This window comes from Etheostoma spectabile, chromosome 17 (assembly GCF_008692095.1).
Source record: "Etheostoma spectabile isolate EspeVRDwgs_2016 chromosome 17, UIUC_Espe_1.0, whole genome shotgun sequence".
In the NCBI taxonomy this organism is placed as follows: Eukaryota; Metazoa; Chordata; class Actinopteri; order Perciformes; family Percidae; genus Etheostoma; species Etheostoma spectabile.
In genome coordinates, this window is record NC_045749.1 from 20,212,294 (window position 1) to 20,238,310 (window position 26,017).

The 26,017-nt window shown below is 43.2% G+C and overlaps 2 protein-coding genes across 4 annotated transcripts in view; both read left to right on the forward strand.

The window, feature by feature from the left end:
- Window positions 1-9,213: 9,213 nt before the first annotated feature.
- LOC116705492 (cilia- and flagella-associated protein 46) lies at window positions 9,214-12,661 on the forward strand. Its single transcript, XM_032541692.1, has 6 exons — window positions 9,214-9,643; window positions 9,777-9,901; window positions 10,509-10,640; window positions 10,992-11,056; window positions 11,887-12,048; window positions 12,508-12,661. The coding sequence occupies exons 1-6, from the start codon at window positions 9,595-9,597 to the stop codon at window positions 12,659-12,661; spliced, it is 687 nt and encodes a 228-aa protein (XP_032397583.1). The 5' UTR covers window positions 9,214-9,594.
- Window positions 12,662-22,345: 9,684 nt separating this feature from the next.
- The window catches only part of LOC116705424 (cilia- and flagella-associated protein 46), a 58,242-nt gene continuing 54,570 nt past the window's right edge, over window positions 22,346-26,017 (forward strand). For all 3 annotated transcript variants that reach the window (XM_032541600.1, XM_032541601.1, XM_032541602.1), the window contains exon 1: window positions 22,346-22,454. In XM_032541600.1, coding sequence (XP_032397491.1) covers window positions 22,399-22,454 — 56 coding nt within the window. In that variant the 5' untranslated portion in view covers window positions 22,346-22,398. The remainder of the gene's footprint in view (window positions 22,455-26,017) is intronic.

Below are 26,017 nucleotides of genomic sequence, written 5' to 3' on the forward strand. Positions count from 1 at the left end.
GGAAACAAGGCATTATTATTTATTATTTACTATTTACTCATCATTCCCATTCTCACATCTCTCTCATTATTGTTATTCATTCATCATTCTCATTTCCTATTTCAGAACTGTCCATAATGTTCATACTGTTCATATTGTATTATATTTAACTTAATACTATTTATCCCAGTATCCTTGCACTGTGCTCCATATTTAAATAATTTTTATTGAACTCTTCGTTCACTCATAACTCTACATTGTTCTGTTTAGAGTATGTATATATTGTGTATATATTAGTGTGTATATTTTTGTTTTTGGTTGTTTTGTGTGTAAGCACAGTGTGAGCAACAATGCTCCGGAGAAAAATTCCTCGTATGTGTCGTATCTGATTCTGATTCTGATTCTGCAGCATTGTGAAGTTGAAATGATTTGGAACACTTTAATCAAGTACACAAAAGGGAGGTAATGATCAGTTTCTGTTTTTGAAAAAGTAACGAAATTACTAGGTACTGTTTTCAGAAGGGTAGTTACTGTTTTTCAGAAGGGTAGTTACTGTTTTTTTCATTCAGAGGGGTAGTTACTATTTTTTGAAAGGGTACTTAGTGTTTTTTCAGAAGGGTAGTTACTGTTTTTTGAAAGGGTAGTTACTGTTTTTTCAAAGGGTAGTTACTGTTTTTTTTAAAAGGGTAGTTACTGTTTTTTCAAAGGGTAGTTACTGTTTTTTGAAAGGGTACTTAGTGTTTTTTCAGATGGGTAGTTACTGTTTTTTGCAAGGGTAGTTACTGTTTTTCTTTTAGAAGGGTAATTACTGTTTTCAGAAGGGTAATTACTAGTAGTTACTGTTTTCAGAAGGGTAGTTACTGTTTTTTCAGAAGGGTAGTTACTATTTTTTGAAAGGGTAGTTACTCTTTTTTGAAAGGGTAGTTACTGTTTTTTCAAAGGGTAGTTACTGTTTTTTCAAAGGGTAGTTACTGTTTTTTGAAAGGGTACTTAGTGTTTTTTGAAAGGGTAGTTACTGTTTTTTCAAAGGGTAGTTACTGTTTTTTCAAAGGGTAGTTACTGTTTTTTGAAAGGGTAGTTACTGTTTTTTCAGATGGGTAGTTACTGTTTTTTGCAAGGGTAGTTACTGTTTTTCTTTTAGAAGGGTAATTACTGTTTTCAGAAGGGTAATTACTAGTAGTTACTGTTTTCAGAAGGGTAGTTACTGTTTTTTCAGAAGGGTAGTTACTATTTTTTCAGAAGGGTAGTTACTATTTTTTGAAAGGGTAGTTACTGTTTTTTTTTCAGAAGGGTAGTTACTGTTTTTTGAAAGGGTAGTTACTGTTTTTTCAGAAGGGTAGTTACTCTTTTTTGAAAGGGTAGTTACTGTTTTTCATTCAGAAGGGTAGTTACTGTTTTCAGAAGGGTAATTACTAGTAGTTACTGTTTTCAGAAGGGTAATTACTATTTTTTTGAAAGGGTAGTTACTGTTTTTCAGAAGGGTAGTTACTAATCTTTTGTTATGCTTTCAAAAAACAGTAACTAACCTGCTGAAAAAAACAGAAACTAATCATTCGTTACTCTTTCAAAAACAGTAATCATTAACTACCTATTTTTTGTGTACCTTATTGCAATGCGTTACCACAGGGCAAAAGCTTAAAGTCCAAAGCGTTTATGTTATTGTGCAGATACCAGAAGTTCCGAAATGTTGTTTCCAAGTTTCCATCTAAATGCAGTTTAATCAGGAGAGACTCATTTAGAGAGAACAATTATTTATTGGAATGCGCACAGATGAAAAACAAAGTCTTTGGCAATTAGACCCATTGGGACATCATCATGACGGAGGGGTAGAGAAGCTGTGGGTAGAATTAGCTAGCGAACAGAAGTGGCGGAATCTGATTGGTTTAGCCGAAGAGTAAACACAATTTAATGAAGCTGGTAGGGACCAAGAGAGGGTTTGGGAAGTAAGATAGTCTTCCTGGTTGAACTTACGCTGAGCTTCATTACACATTTTAACATTTCCAAATAATCAGCAAAATCTAATGCAAATACACACAAATCTCTACTCCTGTTATGTGAAAACATGAAAACAAGAAACAACAACAGACTTAATGCGATGGCAGTCACTCCAATACTTATCTGATAGAGATATATCACTCTGGTCCAATGTTTTAGCCGATGAATTGGCCAACCAAAATTGCAGCCCTGAGAATCACGCCTCTACTGCGGCTGAAAACACATCTGAGGAATGAAATATGTCATTCATCTTTCATGAACTTCACAGTACAACTACTTCCCAATCAATCAGCAACCTCCACGCGACGCATTAGGGCTTTTTAATCAGTCTGTTGAGCAATTGCAGCAACATTAGACACTTAAACTGTCTAGTGATGATTTAAGTGTTTTCGGGAAGACCTTGCTGGAGCAGACTTTTTAATATTGTTATGGCTACCAGATAATCACCCACAAGCAATGAGATACAAACACAATTGATTCTGGTGCAGTGCTATGTGAAGCACCACATCAGAAGAATTTAAAACTGCATGTACTTCATGCATTATTTTAGCCATGTTTTACAGTATAACCCCAGTGTGTACTGTATATCTTACATATTAAATCTACACTAACGCACAACTGTGAACATACATGTCGTGTTTATGCAGCCAAACAGTTCGAGTGCAATGCTTTGCTTCCATTAATCTCTCTGGAGTGTAACCAAATCAGCAAAAACACACAGCGAGGATTAGGCATTGTGTCAGTTATTGCTACGTATGCATCCATGTATCCATCAAATCCAATCCCCACCCTGATGATGTTTAAACAAATCGGTGACATCCATCATCTCCAATAAGAGTGTAAGATCCTCATTAGCTATCTGAACACATGCTTGCGTAGATAAGAAACTGTGTGTCTGACGAGCCGGCTCTGACAGACCAGATTATTTTCAGATGTCGAATTGTTTAAGATAGTAGATTAGGACACCACATAATCCTCAAAGTGTGCTTGCCAAGTGTGCACAAAGTAGGACACTTGAGGGGTACAGGGCACATAAACAGCGGGATGCACATTTAAAGGAAATGCAACATTAATACACTCAGTGTTGGAAAAAATCGGATTGCAATAATCCTGTAAATGATTTATCACGACTCAGCCTTACTTGGGGTGAGTGGTATTCTGCCCAAAATCTAAAAGGTATAACAAATGCGTGCAAAAAGCGGGAATCATATTATTGATCACTTAAAAATGTATCAATAATTACCCTTATTTAATAGAAAAACCTTACTGCTAAGGGGAACTGAACATTATGGATCTATGAATGAAAAGACACCAAATGATTGATTGGCTGAAAGGATTTGAAGTGGGCAATTGGTCAGGGCTTAGAAGTTAGCCTGGGGCTCATTGTTCAATCAATGACTGTTTCTGTCTGTCTATTTTTTTAAAGAATAGGGCTTTGGTTCACAAGAACATAATCATACCCATTTAAGGTGGGCTTTCTCTGCAAGTGCGCAATGACTTTTGGAGGAATTCATTTACTTACACCTACATCTGTTTAAAATTCTGTGCTGGTTGAGTTAAATCTTCGATGTGGATGGTCATGCTCATCAGCTGCATACTGGCGCAGCAAAAAACCATTCCCTGTGCCTATGCATAAGTATAGTGTGTGGGCTTGTGTGGGCTTTTAGCCACTGTAGTAACTTGGTTTTAAGAAATGAAATGTTGGCTGGAATATCCCAACAATTATTAATGTCCCAGTGGCATATTTCCAAGTGAAACAGAATATATAAGTGGTAAATGTAATCCTTTGTATTTAAAAAGGCATAGTTTTTTCCATCTCAACTTTAAAGCTTCAGTGCGTAACTTTTTTATAATAATGAATGTCCGTCACATTCAAGCCATTGCCCAATGAGTTGATACAAAGCTAATCAAGACTATCAGCTCCACACAACTCTCTGTATTTCTCAGAATGGCTGTGTTTTGGAAATTGGTGTCGTCCGGCGACTTTCGTGTGCAGAAACTCAACAATCCCCCTTGGCTACTTAGCAACTGCGTGGAGGACGGGTGGGGGCGTTGCACGATCGCGGATGGCTTGTTTCAAATGGATGCACCAACAGAATTGTTGTCATTACTTAGAATTCCTCATGGGGGAACCAGAAACTAGGCACTATCCCTTTAAGATTTGTCAAAGACCACTTTAAAGATCAGACTTTGAAGCTGTAGTGCGTAGATTTTGTTGCCCCCATGAGGAATTCTTTCTCTGTCTGTCTCTTTAGATCACCCCCAACCGGTCGAGGCAGATGACCTCCCACCCTGAGCCATGGTTCTGCTCGAGGTTTCTGCCTCTTAAAGGAAGTTTTTCCCTTTTCCTCTGTGGCCTAGTGCTTGCTCTTGGTGGGAATTGTTGGGTTTCTGTAAATAACATCACAGAGTACGATCTAGACCTGCTCTGTATGGAAAGCGCAATGAGATAATCGTTGTTGTGATTTGGCGCTATGTAAATAAAATTGAATTGAAGTAATAACAACAAAACTGTTGGCACGTCCGCATGATACAAGCCTTCTGTGAGGAGGACACGGAGGATTAAAAAAACATGATGGACTCTTCAGAAGCGGTAGTAATCTTCACCAGAGTTTCTGCTCGCGGATGACATAACCTTCTGAAAAATAGCCATACTGAGAAATACAGAGTTGTTCGGAGCCTGTAGTCTTAATACGTTTTGCAGCAACTAATTTGGCAATGGCTTGAACGTAACAGAAGTTCATTAATATCAAAAAGTTACGCACTAATGCTGTAAAGATTGTTATGAATGGATAGACATTCATGGTCCCTGGAGGATGAAGCCTAACAAATTTGGGGATCCTCTAACTTTTCCTCTGGTGCCGCCATAAAGGTTTATGAATTTGAGAGAAATGTTTCAGCAACCACAAAATACCTGACCACATACCTGCTAAAACTAAGGCAATTTCAAGCTGTACTTTGTGTTTAGTGCTTATTAGCAAATATTGGTAAGCTTACACTCAAACTACAACGGTGAACATGATACACATTGCCTCATAGCATTTCCATTGAGAGCATTCTGTCATGTTTATGATAGCAATAATTCATCAGAGATTTCTAGTAACTTGGCATGTTTGCTTTACCACGAGCCATGTTACTAGAAATCAAAGTAATTTTCCCAATGAGTCTAGAGAATTGTTGGGCAAAGTACTTTGATTCAGATCAGTGTGTAGTTGCAGATCATTTTAAAAAGCGTATCAAAGACACACCACATCTTTTTCTATACAATATTGATAACATTTGACCAATTTTATATGAAATTCACAACTCTTACAGACTATTTTCCCTCATGCCAATGTGTCATCATCTTAATAAAAGGCTATTTCTAAGTATTGCTCTTGAATGCAGTTAACTCTATCAAAGACTGAAGTGTTTTGTAAACATACAGATGAAAAAAATCTCTCCTTTTAATCATAGATGATCATAACAGTTTTGGGGCTTTGAGCCCAACAGCAAGACATCTGGTTCTTCTTCATACTGTATTCATATAGTATAATTGGACTTGCGTGTACAGAAACAACATGATTTGGGCTTATTCTTGTGTGTGTGGGTTTTGCATGTGCAAAATGCTTAATTATTGATAGCAATTTGAGAGTTGATCAATAATTGATTTGATTATGCTGATTTAACAGCTTAACAATATACTGGTATCGTGGGTATTTTTAGAGAGGTTGAAAGTTGTCCCATCGGGGCAGATAACGCAAAAGTGGTTATTCCACACAATGGCTTTGATTCATAATGAATGAAAAGGGAACTTTGCATGTACGTAGCTTGACACAAATAAGTACTTTTGATATCAAGATTTGTTCAAATACCTGTTGTCAAACAGCAACTCCTTCATTATGAGATTTAATACAATTAAAAAATAATCAAAAGTGATGTTTCTTTTCTGACTCTTCTGATTTATCTGAATGCATGTTAACAACGAGCTTCCCGCAGTGAAACACTGGAGCGACAGGCTTTTGGGGTTTTGGTTATATTCATCTCTGGAAAATGTTGGGGTGATATATGTAATGTCACTGCTGGTGATGCGTTATTTATCTTTGCTCTCCACCTTTGTGTGCATCAGTGCTTCTGACAAGATTGTGACGTGGGTAAATCCTCATGTAAATGTGGTAAGCGTCTGGTCCAAAGATAACTCGCAGACACAGCAAATTCATTATCACTTAGTATTTCGATTTCCTTCCTTGTTTTACAAGAGACTCAAACATGCCACATTTCAGCAAAATAGCATTTACGATGGTGTGTCAACAGAAGCTGAAGGGAGCTAAATTCGGCTATTGAGCCCTGACTGGAGCTTGGCTTTTGGATTTGACGCACTCTTCAGTTTGTTTAAATTAAAGGCTGAGGAGAGTCCAGGCTTGTTTTTCATGTAATCCAAGATAGTCAAGTCTTTCTTTGTGAATATGAGCCCTTCTGAAATATTGTTTGACTGGTTGTTTTTCTGGGACATACTCTGTCCTACTGTCTTAACCCTCGTGTTGTCTTCCTGTTAACCATGAACTTGTCCTTCCAGGTCAAAATTGAAAATTAACATTTTTTTTGTGCTTTTCTAAAGTTTTTGTCACTTTTTCTGATTTATTTGTCATTTTTTCCATGCTTTAGGGACTTTAAAAAAAAAACCTGAGCTGGTTTAGTAACAGGTTTTACACTTATTCTTGGAATTCACGTTCAACAAACCTCTTTTATATCAAATTATACATAAGTTTTTAGTTAAAAAGGCAGAAATTATGAATTATTTTGACTGGATCACAGATGGGTAGATGTCAAATTTTAGTCCAGATACTGTTTTGAAACCATTAAAAAAAAAGAGAATTCAAGTGCTATAAGATAAATAAAATGAAAAAAAAAAAACACCCAAATAATTAAATGAAAGTCATCACTAATGTTACCCGAACAAGGTATGGAATAATCCATGTTATTTTTGGGCAATTTGGTTGAAAGAAATCCATATTTTTGATATAAAACAGTTTGAAACGGGTCAATTTGACCTGAGGACAACACAAGGGTTAAACAGATACATTTCCTCTCCCAATGAGGCTTTCTGGGAATAAATATAGATTCTGGAATCTATATTTTATGATATTGACAAATATTGATAGAATTGAATGATATTATTGTATAAATTATGTTTCATAGAACTATACAGTAAATATTCTTGTAAACTAAAAAGCAGGGAAGGGGTGTATTGTTGAAATAAAAGCTTATTCATCATCATATAATACCATCTGTGTTGGCCACATTGTCCGGCCGCTGATTTTCCAAAGCCAGCCACACCCTCTTCTGATAGTTCTTTGTTATTTATTTATGGATTATTGTTCATTTATGGATTGAACCTTCATTTTAAGAAAGTAGATTGTGCATGTTTGGTTGCATGCCCATAATTGTATCACTAATATTTGCAATTGCATGCATCATGCACAATGCACTGATACAAAAACGTACGTAAGAGACATGTTTTGAATTTTACACCTGACCAAATCAATTTTAGAGGTCCAGTAACAGTGATTTGTTCATCCCCTCTCTGAAATGTCCAGGACTAAAGCATACTTTGTGACCATACAGTTAAGCTCCCATTTATCAGGAAAACACACAGTGGTTCCTTTTAACAGTTGTGAAATTTTAAACAACAAATAAAAGCACCAACTTAAACCATTAAGTAGGTCAAGAGAAAAAATATCTTCCAGGAAATAAATATATATTTCACATTAAACGCAATCCCAAGGGTGAATATTCTCTTTGTGTGTATATTTAGACAGATGCCACGGTAAACTGCTTAACACATTTGCTTGAGGGCCACTGAGAAGCTATCTGCTGCTTTGAAATTCTGGCAGGTAATACATGATTCTGTCAATTAAACCTCAAACTAGAAACCCCAAGTCCATCATAGGGAGAGCCGGAGCTTTAGTTTGCCTTGCCTCACTACTTTCTCCTCTGTCACATCAGTAGCAGTATTTGGTTTGACCAAGTAAATTAGGTTTGCACACTGAGGGGCCTGATTTATAATGATAAACTTTGAAGTTTAGAAGCATTGGGCAAGCCACACACATAACCTCGTAGTTGTGTGTGTGTGCACGTGTGTGTGTGTGTGTGTGTGTGTGTGTGTGTGTGTGTGTGTGTGTATCTCATTGGCAATTGTGTGAGAGAGATGTAATCTTTCATTTTTTATACATTGTAGTGTCTAATGTATTTTGTCTATAGCTACAGAGGCGTGAATGAGTTTACACAACCATGCTAAAGTTGATTTAAAAAGAGGAATAAAAAAACATCTTTTAGAAATTGATCCTAATGCCTTAATTCAAAACAATTTAGGAAAATCCAACCTGTTAAGGACACCAATCTTCTCTGTGAATGAATAATCTATTGTAAATAAATAAATGTTCTTCCTCAAAATACAGGGGCCATAAGTGTACACATTCCTATGTTAAATTCCCATAGAAGCAAGCAGATTTTTATTTTTAGAGGCCAGTTATTTCATGGTTCCAAGATACTATGCATCCTGACAAAGTTCCCTTGGCCTTTGGAATTCAAATAACCCCACATCATCACCATACCTAGAGATTGGCATGGGGAATTTTTCCATAAGATCCTCTCTCAATGCAAATCAAACCAGCTATTAAGTTAACTGAAATAAAACCAATCTCTAGGTATGGTTAAGGGTATGTGATGATATGGAGTTATTTTAATTCCAAAGGCCAAGGGAACTTTATCAGGATGCATGGAATCCTGGATCCATGAAATAACTGGCCTTTAAAACTAAAAATCCGCCTGCCTCTATGGGAATTAACATAGGAATGTGTATAGCCTACTTATGCCCCCTGTATTTAAAGGAAGAACATTTATTTATTTTCATCACATTATTCATTCACAAAGAATTGTGAATTGATTGGTGTCCTTAAAAGGTTGGATTTTCCCATTTTTTGGAATTAAGACATTAAGATCAATTTCCAAAAGGCTGGTCCTGTTTTTAATCAACTTTAGCATGGGGGTGTAAACTTATTCAAGCCACTGTATGTTCTTTTAAAATGAAAATGAATTTTGAAATGTAGATGTGACATACATGTTATTACTAAACAAGTGTATTTGATTTGATCGAAAAAAAACTAGTTTAGTTTGGATTAGTCAATAAATACCTGAATATAATAGTTGTGTCACCCTCTTGCTCCCGTTTGTTTACACTCTTGGGTAGTTCGTGCCCTGTCTTCGGTTGCTTAGCAACGCTCCCTAACTACAACACGGGTGGTTGGATTAATGTCTAGCGTTAGTATTCCGTCGACACTGGTTTAACGTTAAATGTAGTTGTCAAAGAAACTAATAAGTGGCATCTTTGCCTTAACACCACATTTAACGTACGGACGTGTTGCTTTTCTAACGGTTAAAAAAATTTGCGTTGTTGTTGACGCCTGCACAGTTCAAATGGGTAACGTTAGCGCTAACATTGGCGTTCAAACCGTCTGTCGTATAGTTAGCGTTAATTAACTTTAGTTTTACGGTTACGTTAGCTAGCTAGCTAACGTTAGCAAACAGACACAACTCGTTATTTAGCTTCAACGTATTCGCTAACGTTAGCTTTCTTCTGACATGGACCAGGATATTCGCCAGTATCTCACCAAGGCAAAGGAACAACAAGGTGTGTAGCTAACGTGCTAACGTTATTTACGTTAATTCAGGAGCAATTATCATTATCCTAGTTAGCTACAGTTTTAACTAGTTCGGAAAGTATGCCTTTACTGTTTAACGTCATCTAACGTTCATTTATGTAGACTCTGGAGCTCTGCAGTCAGCCTACCAATTAATTAAGGACAGTATTGCAGTAGCTGGAACCAGTGGACGAACTCCATGCATTGCCCCAGAGTTGTACGTTGTTTGTGCGGAAGCAGCTCTTCAGGTGAGAGACTTAGCTAAGGCAGGGATGAGTTATTGTTATATATGACTGATGATGTAGTCATAGGACGTTAAGAAGGTCGAAACAAGGATTTTAGACATAACGTTAGGTCATCATGAGTTGCAGCCCCTGGATAAAAAGCCTCTGAATCTGAGTGTGTGACTAAGGACAAGAGTACAAGACTGCTAAAGGACATACTGTATTTCTAAGACAACGAGTTCCTAGAAAATTATGTCAATAATGATGTCAGTCTTATATTATTCCTGAATAAGAATGATATAGTCACAGCAACAGCACAGAATGTACAACATACAGCTTTTATTGAGGGGCTGGTTTTGTCTGGTCTGTTAAAAATGACCAACTAACAGTTATTAATTTCAATTACGAAAGTAATATGCAACTTATAGTTCCTAATACCAAATGTGCCAATGTCATACCAATAGCAATGTCTTTTAACTCTAATCTGCGTCTGACAATGTTTTTTGTCAAATATTAGTTCAATAGACAGGACTTAAATTAATTCCTATCATAGACTTATACATTATGCCACTAGGTTCATATAGAATCATGTGTAGTGTGTCTTTTTGCGTCTCCTTTTCTATGTTTTCAGCTGGGTTGCTTGGAGATAAGCACAGCGTGTCTAAAGATGTACTTTGAAGGGAATCCGCCGGCTAATCAATTTTTGTGTCGAGCCTACCTCTGCCAGGGCCAGCTGAAGTCTCCACCGGCAACTGGGAGTGTGGTGAGGACAGTAAATTGGGCACGTCTCTTCAAGGGGGTTGTGTGTATTTGTGTGTCTTTGCCAAACACACACGCACACGCACATGTACATGTACACGTACACACACACACACTTACTGTAGAGATATACTTTACTTATTTGCACAAAAAAGGAGCAGATGTTCCAGCTTCGTAAAGAACAATTCTTCCACTAATGGCCTTTGCCTTTTTTACTGTTTAGTTGATTTACAAGTTTTTCCTTGGTATTTCATCAAACTGTGGTCTTTATTGAATACCTGGTTTGCCTGATCTTTGTATGTTTGCATGAAGTGACAAGGTCTCACTTCCCGTTTTGCATTATTTTCTATTTCAGGAAGACTTTGAAGAGGCTGTGCTTTATTTTCTTAAAGCAATTGAAATTTCAAAGCGTGAACCAAGGTATGTTACCTCTCAGAAGTGCGCTTGGCTTTGTGTCAACTGTCAATGAATTTGACCCATTAATGGCATGTACAGTTTATCATCTCTAATCTTTTAGCTATGATAGGTTATGATGGTTCATTCTGCAGCATACAATATATTCTGGGACACAAAGGTTTGATTTGAAAAGAACATTGTTGAAATATAACATGATTGTTTATGCTTCACCCCAGCCCCTTATTCGCCGCTGGATGATATTCTGCATGTTTTTTAATACATTTAACAACTGACTGGATGTATCTGTGAGCAAGACGATGAGCATAATAACTACAGATGTAATATTATAAATCGTAAAAGATAAGTTCTGCTGTTCCTTGCTCTGAAAGATGTGTTGGGAGATAGCGGCTTAGCCTTTAAAAGCAATTAGCACTGAATCTCTTTGCTAATGAACTCATAATATGTCAATAAAAGAACTCAATGAGCAATTCCAATTAATACTAAAGGGAATACATATCTAATACATCCAGCCCAGACTAATGCCCAACACACTCTCTGGTGAATAAATTAGCAGCACTCAAATAGCCCGTTCACACAACTTCTTCTAAAATAGTGCCTTGAATTCATAAATTTTCCTCATTTTACGTAGAAAGCCGTATATATGATGCTCTCCTGAGGCTCATTGGACGATGGTTAATCCACACACATTTGCAATTCACAGAACCTCTCCATACAGAGTTGACACATGGTCTGAATTTAGTTGTACTAAGAGATGAAATGGCCTGCATGGGCATCGTATAAATAATTTAGTGTTCTCTGTCAACATATTTTGCATGTGGTTTGTTTTCACACAGATACCACTTCATAGTGTTCAATGCCTCAGTGCTGTACTTCCAGACAGTGTGTCTTCTTCTGCTGCCAGGCCGATGCCTCCACCTTGTCCCCTCCCTCAGGCAGGTGGTTCAAAGTCTGGAGGATGTGGCAGACCAGGACCACAGCTGGAGGGCTGAACTCATTCCCAAATTTGCCCAGGAATGCTCTCTTAGTTTTCAGGGAAAAAAGCCCGCCCTGTTTCTGCCCCCGTTTAGGGGGTTCATGGGGTGAGGCACGGGGGGAATTTAACCTTTCCGGGGTGACCCGGGAGCTTTCGGGTTCCCTATTTTAATTTAGGGCCTTTAATTCCCCAAGGAGTGGAAAACCCGTTCTAATTTTTGCTTTTCAGGGATTTCCCATGAAACTTCAGGGTAAAATTTTTTCTTATCTTTTTTTCCCGGGAGGACATTAGAAACCATTTCAACAGTGTTGTAAATTGTCAGTTTTCCAGGTATTAATAGGTTGGGTCATTATGTCTAAAATTCTTTCTTTCCCCAAAAGGCTGGAAATTTGAAATTGTGCTCAACTTTTCATGATAAGCCAATTTTTTTAGAAATCCTATTTCATTGCAATCCCCATTTTTACTCTCTTTTTCTTTTCCCGGCATCTTTAAAAAGTTTTGGGGGACTCTGGAAAAAAGGACGGGGCTGCAATTTGTCCCAAAAGTTACAGAAGATTTTAAATCGGCACATCCCCCCATTTTTTACCAAGGGGGACCCCCTTTACAATAGGGAAAAACAAAATTTTTCTTTGTGACTTATTGAATGTTTTTTTTAGTGAAATTTTGGGGAGAACAATCCTTTAAAAAACCATGTAGCCCCAAAATGGCATTTTTCACTAAACAAATGGGCATTTTGTTTAAACCTTTGGCCATATAACACAGTTTTTTTTAAAGCTTTTAAAAACATTTTTTTCCGTCAAACCCCGCTAAAGAGCATTTTTTTCTTTGGGAAAAGAATGGTGTTTGGGGGGGGGACCAGTAAGGGAGGGTCGGGGGGTTTCCTTTCCCTATGAAGATTTAGTTTGAAAATTAAAATTTTGAGAATTTTTCTGCAATTTTATATTAAAAACCCTCTTTATTAATGAAAAGTAAAAAGGGCCCAACAATGAACTTTTCAAACTTAAAAAATATAATGTTGGTAATGCAGGGACATCAGGTATTTGGGGACCCAAAAACATGTCCTTTAAAACCCACTAAATTTCTTTTGGGAACACCCAATCCGTGCCCAGTTAAACCCCAAATCGGGGCCCCGCTCCGCCCAGCCGTGAGGAACCCCCCCCCGCCCGGCTTTAAAGATATTTAGGTCCGAGCTGGGGCTTCCTCGTTTTGGGAAAAAAAAATAATAACATTTTTTTGGCAATATTAAAACACGGGTTTATTTAAACAATTACTCAAAACCCTTTTGGATAAAAGGGATTTTTCCCAATGGGTAATCTTTTAGTGTTTTTTTATCCACGAAAGAGTTTTTGGATCAGAAAAAATTTTTTTTTTTTAAACTATTTTTCAGCTTTACAGATGTCCCCCCAAAATTTTACAGCAAAGAACTTTTAGCTGTGTTGCTAAACAAAATCGCTTTTAAATCACTTGCCCCACTACAAATCTACGCATTACTAAATTCCCATATTAAAAACAAAATGTCCCCCCCAAGGGGGCTTTTTTCACTAGCAACCAAAGGAAAAACCCAAGCACTTTAATGGAAACCTAAGTATATCTTTTAGGGACTCTGTTGACTCTTTTTTACATACTTTTTAAAAACAACTACACAAAATGCTGGGGGAACTTTTCCCGGGTTTTTTTTCCTTTTGGGTTTTTGAGTGGAAAGGCCTAGCCCCCCACTAAGTTGGAAAAGTTTTCGGCCCTATTTTCGAGCCCAACAATTTAAAATCTCTTTTTTTTTTAATTTTAATGCCCAAGTATTTCTATTTTGTTACTTCGCCCTCAAAGGGGATAGGGTTTGGGGGTTTATCCCTTCGCGCATGGCAGTCGTAAAGATTTTTTTTCCCCGCCCAAGCGCCCAGCGGGGCCCTCAACAATTTCCGCATTTACTACTAATAAGAGCGGACCCTTGTTCGACTCCCCCTTTTTCCAACTTCGCATATAAAGTCAAGCTCCCCCCCTTTCCCGGGGGGGTGCCGTGTTTTGCCCCCCTCCCGGACCGGCAAAACCCTTTCCCCCCGGACCCCCCAACCCCCCTTTTGCGGGCTCCCCTGGGTCCCGTTTAAGGGGCCGGGCCCCAAGGCTCTCACCCCCCCCCCTCCTGCCATTTTTTTTGCGCCCGCCGGGGGCAAAAGAGCTAAATTCGACGGGCGGAAGTTTTTGGTTTCCCAAGGCGGGGGGAGGGAAAAACGGCGCGGGGAGCCCGACGGGAATCCGGCCCCATTTTTGGCCCGGGCGACGGCGTTTTCGCCGACATGAGCCCGCTGACTCCCCTCTCTCTGACAGCGCCCCTCCCCCGGTTTCCCCTCCTCCCCTTGGGGGGGGTCCCCCCCCCCCCTTTGGGGGGGATTGGGCCTCGAGACGGCATTGATGCTTTCCCGCTGGAGCTCTCTCCGTCCCCGAACGGGGGGCACCCCCCAGGGCCCTTCCCCCTTTTGGCCCCCCCGGCTCCACCTCCCCCTTAAGGCTCTTTCGCCACCTGCCGGAATCATAAGGAGGGCGGCGGATTTTGGGGCATAGCCCCCTTCCCGGCGGAGCTGCCAGCCCCCTCGGGCCCCTTTTGAGCGGTGATGTTTTTTGCCCAAGGACCCGGGCCCGCTTAAAGGGCCCCCCCTTGGCCCGGCTTCGCGGAGTTTCCCGGCCTTTTTGGGGGAGGGGGTTTTTCCTCCCACCCGGGGGGAAAAATGAAGGCCCCCGCTCTCGCTATGCCCCTTTTCCTGGGGGTTCGGGGCGATAGGACGCAGGTTTTCCTTCAGTCCCCCCCCTGGAGGGGACCCGGGCTTTCCATTTTGTTTTCCGAAGTTTACTTTTCGGCCACCGGAAGCCCCGCCCCCCTCCCCCCCAGGACAAGTTTTCGTAAAGTCACTGCCCCGGGCCCACCAATGGCCCCCCCGGGGGCCTGGCCCCACAAAACACATGTTTACTGGCCCCCCGCCGTCTCCGCAGGGAAACTACTCCGGCCCCCTTTCCCCCTCGGAGTTTGCCACGGAGATTGGAAAGGCTATGACCCCCCCATCCTTCCCCTGACCACGGGCCCCCGGGTGGCCTGCCCCGGGGTGATGGCTTGGCAACTGTGGCCCAGGGGAAACTCTTTTCCACTTTCCCAAACTCCCAAGCGGAAATTAACGCGGTTTCTGTAGGTCCCATCCCCCCGGAGGGGACTTTTTGGCCCCCCTACGCCCCAAAGCCCAATTCCATAAAGCGGGGGGGGGACCCCGAGCGGCTTGGGAGGCTCGGCTCTGGAAGGCCCCTTTCCCAACACCCACCCCCGGGCCCCAGGGCCCAACCGCCCAAAGGGGAAAGGCCCCCGGCAGAACCCGGCTGGGGGGCGTCTTCCAAGTTTCGGGTGGGGGCCCCCCAAACCCGGTCCCCCCCCCGCAGGACAGCCCGATGCCCCCCGGCCCCGCCCACCTGCACGGGGGCCGGAGGACATGAGAGGGGCCCCCCCCGGGCCCAACCCCGCCCCCCGGGGCCCCCCAGCAACCCACAGCGGGGGGGTGGCAATGAGGGGGAAGGGGGGAACGACTGTCCCTTTTCAGCTGAATTTTGGAAACACAAGGGCCCCTTTTTAAGGGCCACTCCCTAACATTAAAGATTTTTCCCCCTCACCCCAAACCCAGTCCTTTTTGCCCCTAAACGGGCACTTTTTATGACGGGTTTTTCCCCAAAAAAACACACGAAACCACCGGGCCTTCCCCGCGAGGGGGGGCCCCCCCAAACGGCTTCCCCGTTGCGCGGGCAGGGGAAATGAGCGTCCTCCCAGGGGGGCCCGCGACCCCTTGTCCACCCACCCCCCCCGGGCGTGCCCGGGGCGGGGGTCTTTTTTAACCCAGTGACCGCTCCCCCCCCACACGGGGGGCCAACCGGGCCAAAGGCCCTTTCAAAAAAAACCCCACCATGGGTGGGCAAAGGATCATCGTTCCCCCCAGCGGCGGGTTGGGCTCTGCGCCCCCTCCCTTTCCAGGGTGGGTAAACAAAAACTCGGAACATGTGTTTCCCCACTGTCAGAGTGCACCCCCGGCAGGGATTGGCTTGCCACACTTTAAACTCGGGGATGAAAAAAAGTGATAAAACGGGGTTACCCCCTCCGTTCCCTCCCCCCCCCCCTTTCGCGGGTGTTTGGAGACGACGGTTTATTCCCGGGAGGTCAGGGGAAATTCCGCCCAAGTTAAAAAGGGGTGTGCGAGGGGCTTTTTCCCCCGGTCCCCCCAGGGGAGGAAAACGGGGGTTTTTTACTCTCGTTTTTTTTTCTCACCCCGAAGAACAGGGGCCTGCGCCCCATCCTCGCCCTGCAAAAATTCCCCGGGGTATGCCCTTTCGCCCCCCCAACATGTCCCATCGGGCACGGGGGTTGGGAATTTTTTTGGCCCCACGAATGGTTACATCCGTGGATCTGAAAGACGTTTTACTTTCACACCAAATCTTTCCCCCAGGAAAGGGAAATTCCTGCGCTTCCCCTTTCCCAAGGGGCCCGTTTCCAGTTCAACCGGTTTCCGTTCGGATACTCAAATAGCCCCCCGCACCTTTTTCCCAAATGCTGGGAAAAAGGCGCTCCAGCCCCCTTTTTGGGAGGGGGAAACAGAGTCTTTTCCTTGGGGAAGATCGCTAATTTTAGCCCCCTCTCGGGAAGGGGGGCCGCTGCACACTAAAGGGGTTCTGCAGCACCTTTCAAAAAGCTGGGTTTTTTTCCAAAATTTGGGAAAAAGAGAGCCCTAGTCCCGCACAAACGATAGTTTATCGGGCGAGACTGAGCTCGATCAGGAAAGAAGCCGGGTGTCGACCGAGGAAAGGGAAACCCGGGCTTCTCTGTTGTCCCCCCTTCAGGCCCCCGCCCCGACAGTTTTCAAAAGGTTCAGTTATGCGGCTCTTGGGCATGATGTTTCCCCCCCCAAAACGGTGGTCCCCCCCGGGTTCCTCCACATGAGGAAAATCCAGAGGGGGTTTTTACCCCCCCGCGGCTCGATCCATTCCCCCAAAAATGGGGAATTTTCGGGCCCAATTTCCCCCATTTCCCCCCCTCAGCCTGCATCTTGGGGGGGTTTTTCCCCAAACCCCCTTTTTTTCCGGGGGTTTCCCCCGGGCAGAGTGAGATATGTGACGGGGTAACGGACCGTCCCTCACAGGGGGGGGGAATGTGGGAGTCAAGGTGGGGGAGGGGCCCGGGTCCTCCCCTCCCTCACATAAAATGCCGGAGCTGTCCACGGTGTTAAGGTGGGGAAAAACTTTTTAAACCTGGTGACGGGGGGGGGCCCCCTTTTTAGTACGGGGCGGACAAAAATCACGGCGGGGATTTAAAACCCCGGGCCCGGGGTTAAAAAGCTTTAGCCCGGGTGTTTAAAAAAAATACCGACGCCTCCCGCTGTGGGCGCAAGGGCCCCCTGCTGTCTCTCCCAACAGTATATATCCCCGGGATTTTTAAAACCGGGAGCCGACTTTATGTCGAGGGGGGGGCCCCCCCCAAAAACATGGAGATTGACCCACTATCGTTCAAAAGTTATGGACAGGTTTGGGGGAAACAGAGGGGGAAACGTTTGCTTTACGAGAGGGCCCCCACAGTGCACCTGTGGTTTTTCCTTGACCCCGGGGCAACCCCCCCCTCGGCGAGACGCCTTCTCCCACAACCCCCCGGCCCAAAAAACCCCCTAAAAAGGCCCCTTTTCCCCCCCCCCCCCCGATCCCTCGCCTCCTGGAGCGGTCCAGGAGGGGATCGGGTTTTTTTGTCTGGTTGGGACCGGAGCGCAAAGAGCGGGCCTGGTTCCCAACCCTCGTTCAACTTTGGGGCTCCCCCCCGGAAATTGGGTTGGGGGGGAGAAGGGACTATCCACGAACGGGGCGAAACGTATCCCCAGTGATAAAACAGAGGCTGGGGGCTGGTTTTTCGGGAGGGAACGCTTCCCGAGAATAAAGGGTTTTCCCCCCCCGGGGTAGGACTATCCCGGGGGCCCCGAGCCCCCTCTACCATTAAAACCAAAAGGCCCGCAGGGCGCTGGTCTGCCTTCCGCGCTGGTTTTCACAGAGAGGGAGCAGACCCCCCCATCTGTCCCCCCACCTCTCGGTGGGCGACCTACAAAAAAACGGTGGAAAAATGATTTGGCTCCACTACAGTCAAAGCATAGCAGCAGCCTTCATCCCGTCACGAAGGTTTCGGGGATGGGCAGGGTTTTTTTTCGCTCCCCGGTGAAGGTTTCCTGAAGGGGGTTAGGCGTCAAAAAAACCGGGTGGTTTTGCCCCCTCGCCCCCCAATGGGGGCCCAGCTCGGGTCCGGGGGCCCGGGGAAAACCCCCCCTTTAGCCCTTGAAAAGGCTTCGCTTTAATGCTGCGCTTAAGAAAAGCACTTCTCCGGGCCCCAACGGCGGGCCAAAAAAGTGGGGGGATTTAAATTTCAAATGTCCTTCTCCTTCCCCGTCTCCATTAGAGGGGACAGCGCAGCCCCTTTCCGCCAAATCCCTCCTTAAAACCCAAGGGCTTTTAAATAGTTTTTGGGGCAAGGGGGTTTTCCCCCCGGGGTTTTTTTTCCCCCCCCCCCAAGCAAGGGCGGAGGAGGCTTTCCCCGGTTTTGTCCTGCGCGCTCTTTTCACAATACATTTTATGCCGGCAAAATATCAGGAAAAATCGGGAGCTGGTTTTTGCATTAAAGAGAACACTCCCCAAAACCCCTCCAAAACCCGCGGCCCGTCTCACTGGGCTGTGCAAGGGGTATTTCCCCGGGTTATAGTTGGGAAGGGGAAAAAGGGCCCCCCCCAAACTTCGGGGCACTCTACGAGGGGTTCCCGTCGGGGGTTCCCCGCGGCTTATTTTTAAAAGGTGGCAAATAGCCGCCCTTTTCCCCGGCGCCCCCCTGGGGTTCCCCCGCCCCCTTATCCGTTTTATCTCGAGATATGTCGATCTTCCCCTTTTCTAAACGGTTTTGTCCACAGTCAGTGAGGTAATGCCCCCGCGAATGTGAAAAAAAAAAAAAAAAAAAAACGGAGGGCCTTGATTTTTTGCCAATCTCCTTCACCCCTAGTGCTTAATGACCCGCTCTGCGTCTCACCCTTTCCGTACCCGGGGTATTTTTTTGTGAGACAAAGTTTTTTATCTCCTACCCCTTTTGGCCCTAATCAGGTTTCCCCCGGGACGGGGGTAATCATTCCCCTCCGTTTTTTATCGCGAAGGATCAATCCCGCTTAAAACCCCATTTAAACATTTTACACGCAACATATTTCGGGCCCCATTTAAAACCCTTTTCCCGGGCCCCCATTGGGGGGCAGGGTTTTTCCCGAAAATACTCCCGACTAGCCTTTTCTTGTTTCTTTGGGGGAATGTGGGTATGTTGGCTTTTGGACCCTTTTGCCCCAGGTGGGGTTTTACTACACAACTTCGCCCCAAACCCCAAAAGCTTAGCCCCTTTAGGGCCCAAGCCTATCGAAATAGAAGTTTTTACTTTGGGAAATCCCGATTCATTAATAGGGGTTGCCCCCTTTTAAAGGGCCCGGGCCACCCCCCTCCTAGAACATTGTTGAAGAAAAAGTGATTTTTTTGGGGGTGAACAAGGGTCCGCTCGTATATATGCGTAAAATGGGGCGTAGTTGGGCCCGAGTTGGGGGCGTAGGGCGGGAAAGAAAAAACTTCACGGCGGGGCCCTGGCAAAAGGGGTAAAACCCCAAAACCCTAGCCCTTAGAGGGCACGCCTATACTAAAAGAATCTGGGGTTACCCCAAATAACTAAAGGGGGACGTTTTTTTGTGGAAAGCCCATTTATTTAAACAACTGAGGGAAGGCCCTTCCCGGGAAAAGTCAAAAAATGAGGGACATCAGAGCCACGGGCATCAACGCCGTTTAAAAAGCGTTTAATTTAAAAATGTTTTAAAAAGTTACCTTTCCCGATTGCTTTTTTCCCGACCGGGATCAGAAAACCCGGGGAGCCTCGGGTTCCCCCCAGGGTGGGGGTGTTTTAAAACAATAATGTTGGGGGTTAAAAAACCCTTTTTTGGGTGAAAAAATTTAAAGAACTTGGCGCTCAGTAAGGGGTTTTTTTTTTGGGGGCACCGCCACCCCTGTGTAGTAGGGGGGTGGGGGCCCCGGGGGGGGGGGGGTTTTTTCCAAAAACAAAAATCACGATTATTTTGATCAAAAACTGATCGGGGATTATTTTCACGTTTTTTGTTTATTTTAACCAAAAAAAATTTTTGGCACTAGGCTATTTATAAATGCGAGAGGGTTTTTGTGGACGCTATCACAGAGAGACGGGGTGATCATTATGAACGGGGGCCCCACGGGTCGTTCGGGGAAAAAACCCCCTTTTGGGGAGGGAAAGTCTGTTTTCTTTCCCCGCGCTGAATTTTTTTAACTATGTATTTGGCCCTGGGGCACATTTTTGGCCCCGGTCCAAGGGGCCCGGTTCCCCGGTCCGAAAACTGCGTTCCCCCCGCTGTTACTTAACCCCCTAATTAGCTGCTTCATAACTTTTTTCTGTGTTCTTCGCCCTGGGCCGCGATAGCCGGTTTACCCGCGGAACCCCTGGGACAAAAAAATTTGGGTTTTTCCCCCCCCCTATTTAACAATATACAGCTTTTTGTTAATAAAAAAAAATTTAAAAGGGAGCCCAAAAATCGAAAGGGGGGACCGGCGGCCCCCTGTGGCGGGGGGCGGAGAGTAAGAGGGAAAAGAGGAGAGAGAAAAGGACGAGAGGGGAGAAAAGGGCCAACACAGGCCGGCTTTTAAAACGAAAGGGGGCCCGTAACCCCAAAATTTAAAACCTATCATAAACAGCATTTCAACGGGTGCGCGGAAACATTAGCACCGGTGCGTTCCCCAGAGGAAGGGGAAAACTAACAGACGCTACTACCCAACACTAACGACGCTATTTGCAAACAGCTAACAGAGGGTTTACTAGCACCCACTAGCACTGGTCCCTTCTTTGGGGAAAAAAAAAACAAAGGGGGAAAAAAATTTTCGTTTTCTGGGGAAAAGGTAAAATTTAGACCGACGTATAATCCGGCTATAAATTTAGTTTCCCCCAAAAATACTCTTTCCTCTGGGATTTTCCCCACTCTAGAAACTTTTGTGCGCGGGGTGCATGAACTACTCTGCTGGTTTATGATCAAGGCTTTTCGGGACAGCAAATGGGTTTGCAAAAAAACCCGGGGGTTCTATGAAATTAACCCTTTTTTAAAAAAAAAATCGCTCGATCACGCAAAAATTTTTTCGTGGGAATCCAAAAACTTTATGCGATTTAAAATTTGATTAATTTTGCGGGCCCCCTGTGTAGCCCACAAAAATTAAAATTATTCCAGCATCTTGCTTGGAAAAATCTACAAAAAGGGTTTCTTTGTCCCTTTTCCCATCTCTCTTTTTTCCAATTTTTCCTTTCACCCCAAGACCCAAAACCACTGAGCCTCTTAAAGGAGCCGCAGCCTCATTTTACAACAAAGCCCTTTTTGCCTGATGTGGGCCCAGCCCCCCCTTCACCCAACCTAAACTAAATATCTGTCCAACCCACCCGGTATCGGGGGACCGTCGGGCTTGGGTCGGGTTTCCCTGCCTTTGCCCCTCCACTTGACAAGGTGGTGTTGATAAAAGTTTTTGGGTTGGTTTCTCCCGTTTCGGTTTTTCTGCCTGTTCCCCCCCGGGGGGGCACCCGGTTTTTCCGAAAAGTTGGTACCGAGCCGGGAAACTGGAAAATAAAACCAAGATCCCATTAGTACGGGTTTACAACCGCCAAAAAAACATGTGGATGAGAAGGGGGAGTTGACTGCTGAAATTTGAAAAACTTTTGGGGGCTGGTGATTTTCACCAAATATATATATATAATATATATATATATACATAGTTATCATGGGAAAGTGTTGTCATTTTATAACACAGGGTTGCACAACAAAATGCAGTAGTAGTCCCTTTATGCTACACAAGAAAAACCAAAACAGTAATGTATTCCTCTGGTGCATTTTTTTTTTGAATTTGCATCATTAGAAATGTAAACAGCAACAACAAAATCACTGGTGAAAGATTACACTTACACTAAGATGATACTTGACTAACAACCAATAATCATTTGCATCTTTAGTACATCTCCATAGATTGTGTAATCAGAATCCTGACTTTATCCCTACTTTCACCGTGACCCTAGGTGTAACACATTGTTAACTTAAACCTATTTATGAAATGTTCCTCTTACCTATACTAGACTGGACACCAGCTGTCTTTTGACTACTTTTCATGCAGTTAATAGAGTTTTTTTGTTTTTTTTGTTTAAATAAAAACCTTTTAGTGAAAGATTTTGTGGTGATAACTTCTAACTTTACTCTTCACTTCTTAGGTACAACACAGTCTGACAGAGAGGGATGTCCTCATTGAAATGAGCAGGCAGTGTACTACCTTAGCAGTCATCTACAAAATACAGGAATTAAAAAAGTAAGGACATTTTTTTAATATATTTATTTAGTTACATTTATGTAAAGTTAATTTTTGTCTGCTCCGAAATTACTGGAGGATTTGTTTTGCAAAAAGCATTGTATTGTGCTGTCATGATGAAAGCACCTTTTATCAATCTGCAGTTAAAAGGGATATTTCACCATTGGAAAGATGAATATATCTTTAAATTGGGTTACTTATGTAGTAGAAATGTCATGTTTTTTTAGTTTTTTTTTTTTTAAATTGGTGCCTTCTAGGCCGAGAAAAGACAGAAAATGTGTTTTTGGCTCATGAGGATGAAAGACACCAAATCCCAGAATGCACTGGCTTCTCTGCTCTACGAGTCCACCCCCATGCCAAGCCTACCATTTACAGACATTGACAGACCGTGAGGCCTTCAACTCAACTCTAGTGTTTTTATAGTCATTTCAACCATATACTGTACACGAAACAATATTTCATCGTGGCTCAAGTGGTGTTACACATTTAAAATATATGAAAACGACATTGTATAAAAAACAATATACAAAACAGGCTCCATTTAGTGCGCACACATTATAGGCTCCGTAAAGTTCACCTAATGCATTGCTAGCAATAGCTCTTGGAGTGATGTAAACCCTGAGTACAAACACAGCCGTGAATCTGCGTGGCATGTAGAATGGATGGCATTTAACAGTCACAAAGTCCACCAACGGTTAGCAGAAGTTGGATAAAAGCACCCCATTTCTGCACCTGTCCATGTTAACACAGCCCACCTCCACAAGTCTTACCTGCCAGAGCAGCACCCGCTTGGAAGGCTAGCACGCCTTGTAGTTAGATAGCAGAGTCCGGTATACTGTTGTTCAGCCATGTTTCTACAAAAACCAAAACACAGCTGTCTCTGAACTCGCATTGGGAGTTTCGTTGAAGTTGGATGTAGTCCAGTTTGTTGTCTAATGATCGGCCACTTGCAAGCCGGATAGATCAGACTTGTGGCCATCTAGCGTTAGCTTTCCACCTAGGTGGAACTCCTGCCTTCGTCGATATCCCTTACTTGGCTAGCGGGATTGGGCGACACCGCCGGCTGTGGTGATGGTCTCTGTTGCAGGCAAACCTTGCGTTGTGTGTCGAGTATTCCGTCTGTAATAAAGTTTCCTGCATATTCTCCGATCTGTTCCTTTGTATCTGTATGTGCGGTAGTTTGAATGAACATAATTGCTGCAAAAGTTTGCTGCTGAAAAGAGAGATCTGTTGTTTTGCTCCAAGGTGGCTGACACTTGACTCGCTTCGGGTAAAAAGTCCAACCCCCTATGCGTAACTACCTGGCTTGTAGTCCACTGCCTCTGAGCAAAAATGGCTTTTTTTCCAGACCCACGATACAGAGAAATCTAGTCTCAGGGGCACATGAAGGAGGGAACCACGGCCATTTGAAAATACTACTGAGTTTCTACTGATACAAAGCTTAATGTTAATTGGTGAAGTATCCCTTTAAAAGGGTAATAGAATACAAAACCGAGTTTACCTTGTCATAGTTGACTTACAACAGTTTGGTTGGTAAAAAGTCCCATTGACACTTCTTTCCTATGCAAATCTCACAATTTGATACTGCTGTTGAAAACGAGCAAATGTCAACACAGCTAAAAGTTGAGGGTGGTGGCTGTACCTTATTTGGCTCTACCTTCTACCTATGTCATCCCAAAATTTACATAGGCCACTGATCTGGGACCAGTTTGTCCCAGATCAGTAGGTTCCGTTATAAAGTGGGTTGCGTTATAATGTTTTTCGTCTGCTATTTCATTACTATATTCACTTCTGAGACTTTTTATGTGAGAGAAATCAACTATGTAGAGCTCAAATATGGGCCATTTTACGAAAATGTACAGCTAATTGCAAATTTTGTCCGACTCTGTCGAAGTTCAGGAGCTCCGTGGTTGCTGCCTTGCCGCCTGGGCTGTCCTCCTTCACAGACCCACTATGAGTTTTAACATAAATTTAGTATATTTACACTTTGAATTTCGTCACATTTATGTCACAGTTACCCTAAGGTCTTACAAAGCTAACACTTTTGTCCGATTTCAGTTTAATGCATTCTTTTAAATTTGAGAGGTCTTGTTTGGAGGAGGCTATAGAGAGTTTTCATAACGCGTCATCAGACCGGAAGTACCCATGTTGGAGATACTCTAAGTAGTCTACTAAGTAGATCCTGAACATCTTCAAGGACAGTGGTTATTATTGCCATGTTTTAGGTTGTACCAATAGGTCAGACTGAGAAAAAACATTTGGAATATTATCGACTTCCAAAAGTTATTCAAAACCATGGAGAGGAATGCCAGAAGTAATGAGAGAAGAGAAGGTGCTTGTAGTTGGCAAAGCTTAAACTCACTCAGGTAGTATAGATAGCAAACTGGGGTTCTTTGAAATGAAAAAAAAGGATTGAGTCTTTTGGCTACACCTTGAGTATCGCAGTTATGTCATACAGGTAAGGTTAGGTTGATTTAAAGACGTTATTGCATTACTTCACAAGACACAACAGTGGTTAATGACTTGGTACCGCTTCTCCCTCACTCATCCACACACCGTCTGGTCATAGGCCTCCTTCCTCACTCTCATAGGGTATGACACATTATGCTGTAACTCAAATCTACACTTGCCTCACATTGGGCAGTGACAGGAAGAATCACCGGGTGCGTGCGTGCAAGCGTGCTTGGGTGCGTGCGTGCGACCAATCTGCGCGCAGCTCATCTAAATATTCATGGAAATAGCATATGAGGCAGTAAACCTCTTGTTTCAACTAGGGCCATTTCACAGGCTTGCATTAGGGCCCATACAACAGCACCCGGGCCATTTTCAGCTCAACCAGTATGAAATTCCCCATATAACCATTCTATCACCCCTTTAAGATAAAGAAGTTGTACTGTAGCTGGAGTTTTCCTGAGAAACATTCTTTGATTGCCTTTCATTATGAAAGCAAACTAGTAGAAAATGCTTTATTGCTTGCTTAATTTTTGCTTTTAGTGGTCAAAGTTTTACCATTCTTTTTTTTACACGTTTACACATTATACATTTACACATTCACATACTACTCCCATGCCTAACTACTCCAACACCAAAGAAATTCAAAAAAATCACAATATTAATATTAATAATAATAATAATAATAATAATAATAATAATAATGTATACAAGTAAATACACACTAAGTTTGCCTACATTCCAATTGTGATACTATTTACAAGTCCAAGCACATTAAGGAGCAGAAATGTAAGAAACTAAGAGAAAAAAAGAAGAGAAAAGTGGGCAGGTTTATCTGGATGCCTGCCCTACAGTAATGGTATAGTAACATGGCTTCTGGTGTTGCATAGTACAAACCCAGCCCCCACCCCCATTCCACAACCATGTATTCAACATGTCAAAGCTCCTTATGGCTCTTCAGCACAGTTATAGATGTCAGCAGCAAGACTCAGTATGACCCCGCCATCGTCGGCGTCATAAGTTATTTTGCCTAAGGTTTATGCGCTGTTTGGATGCATGCATACTTTTGAATGCATACGTGTTTGTATATTATTCTACACAGACAGGTTTTT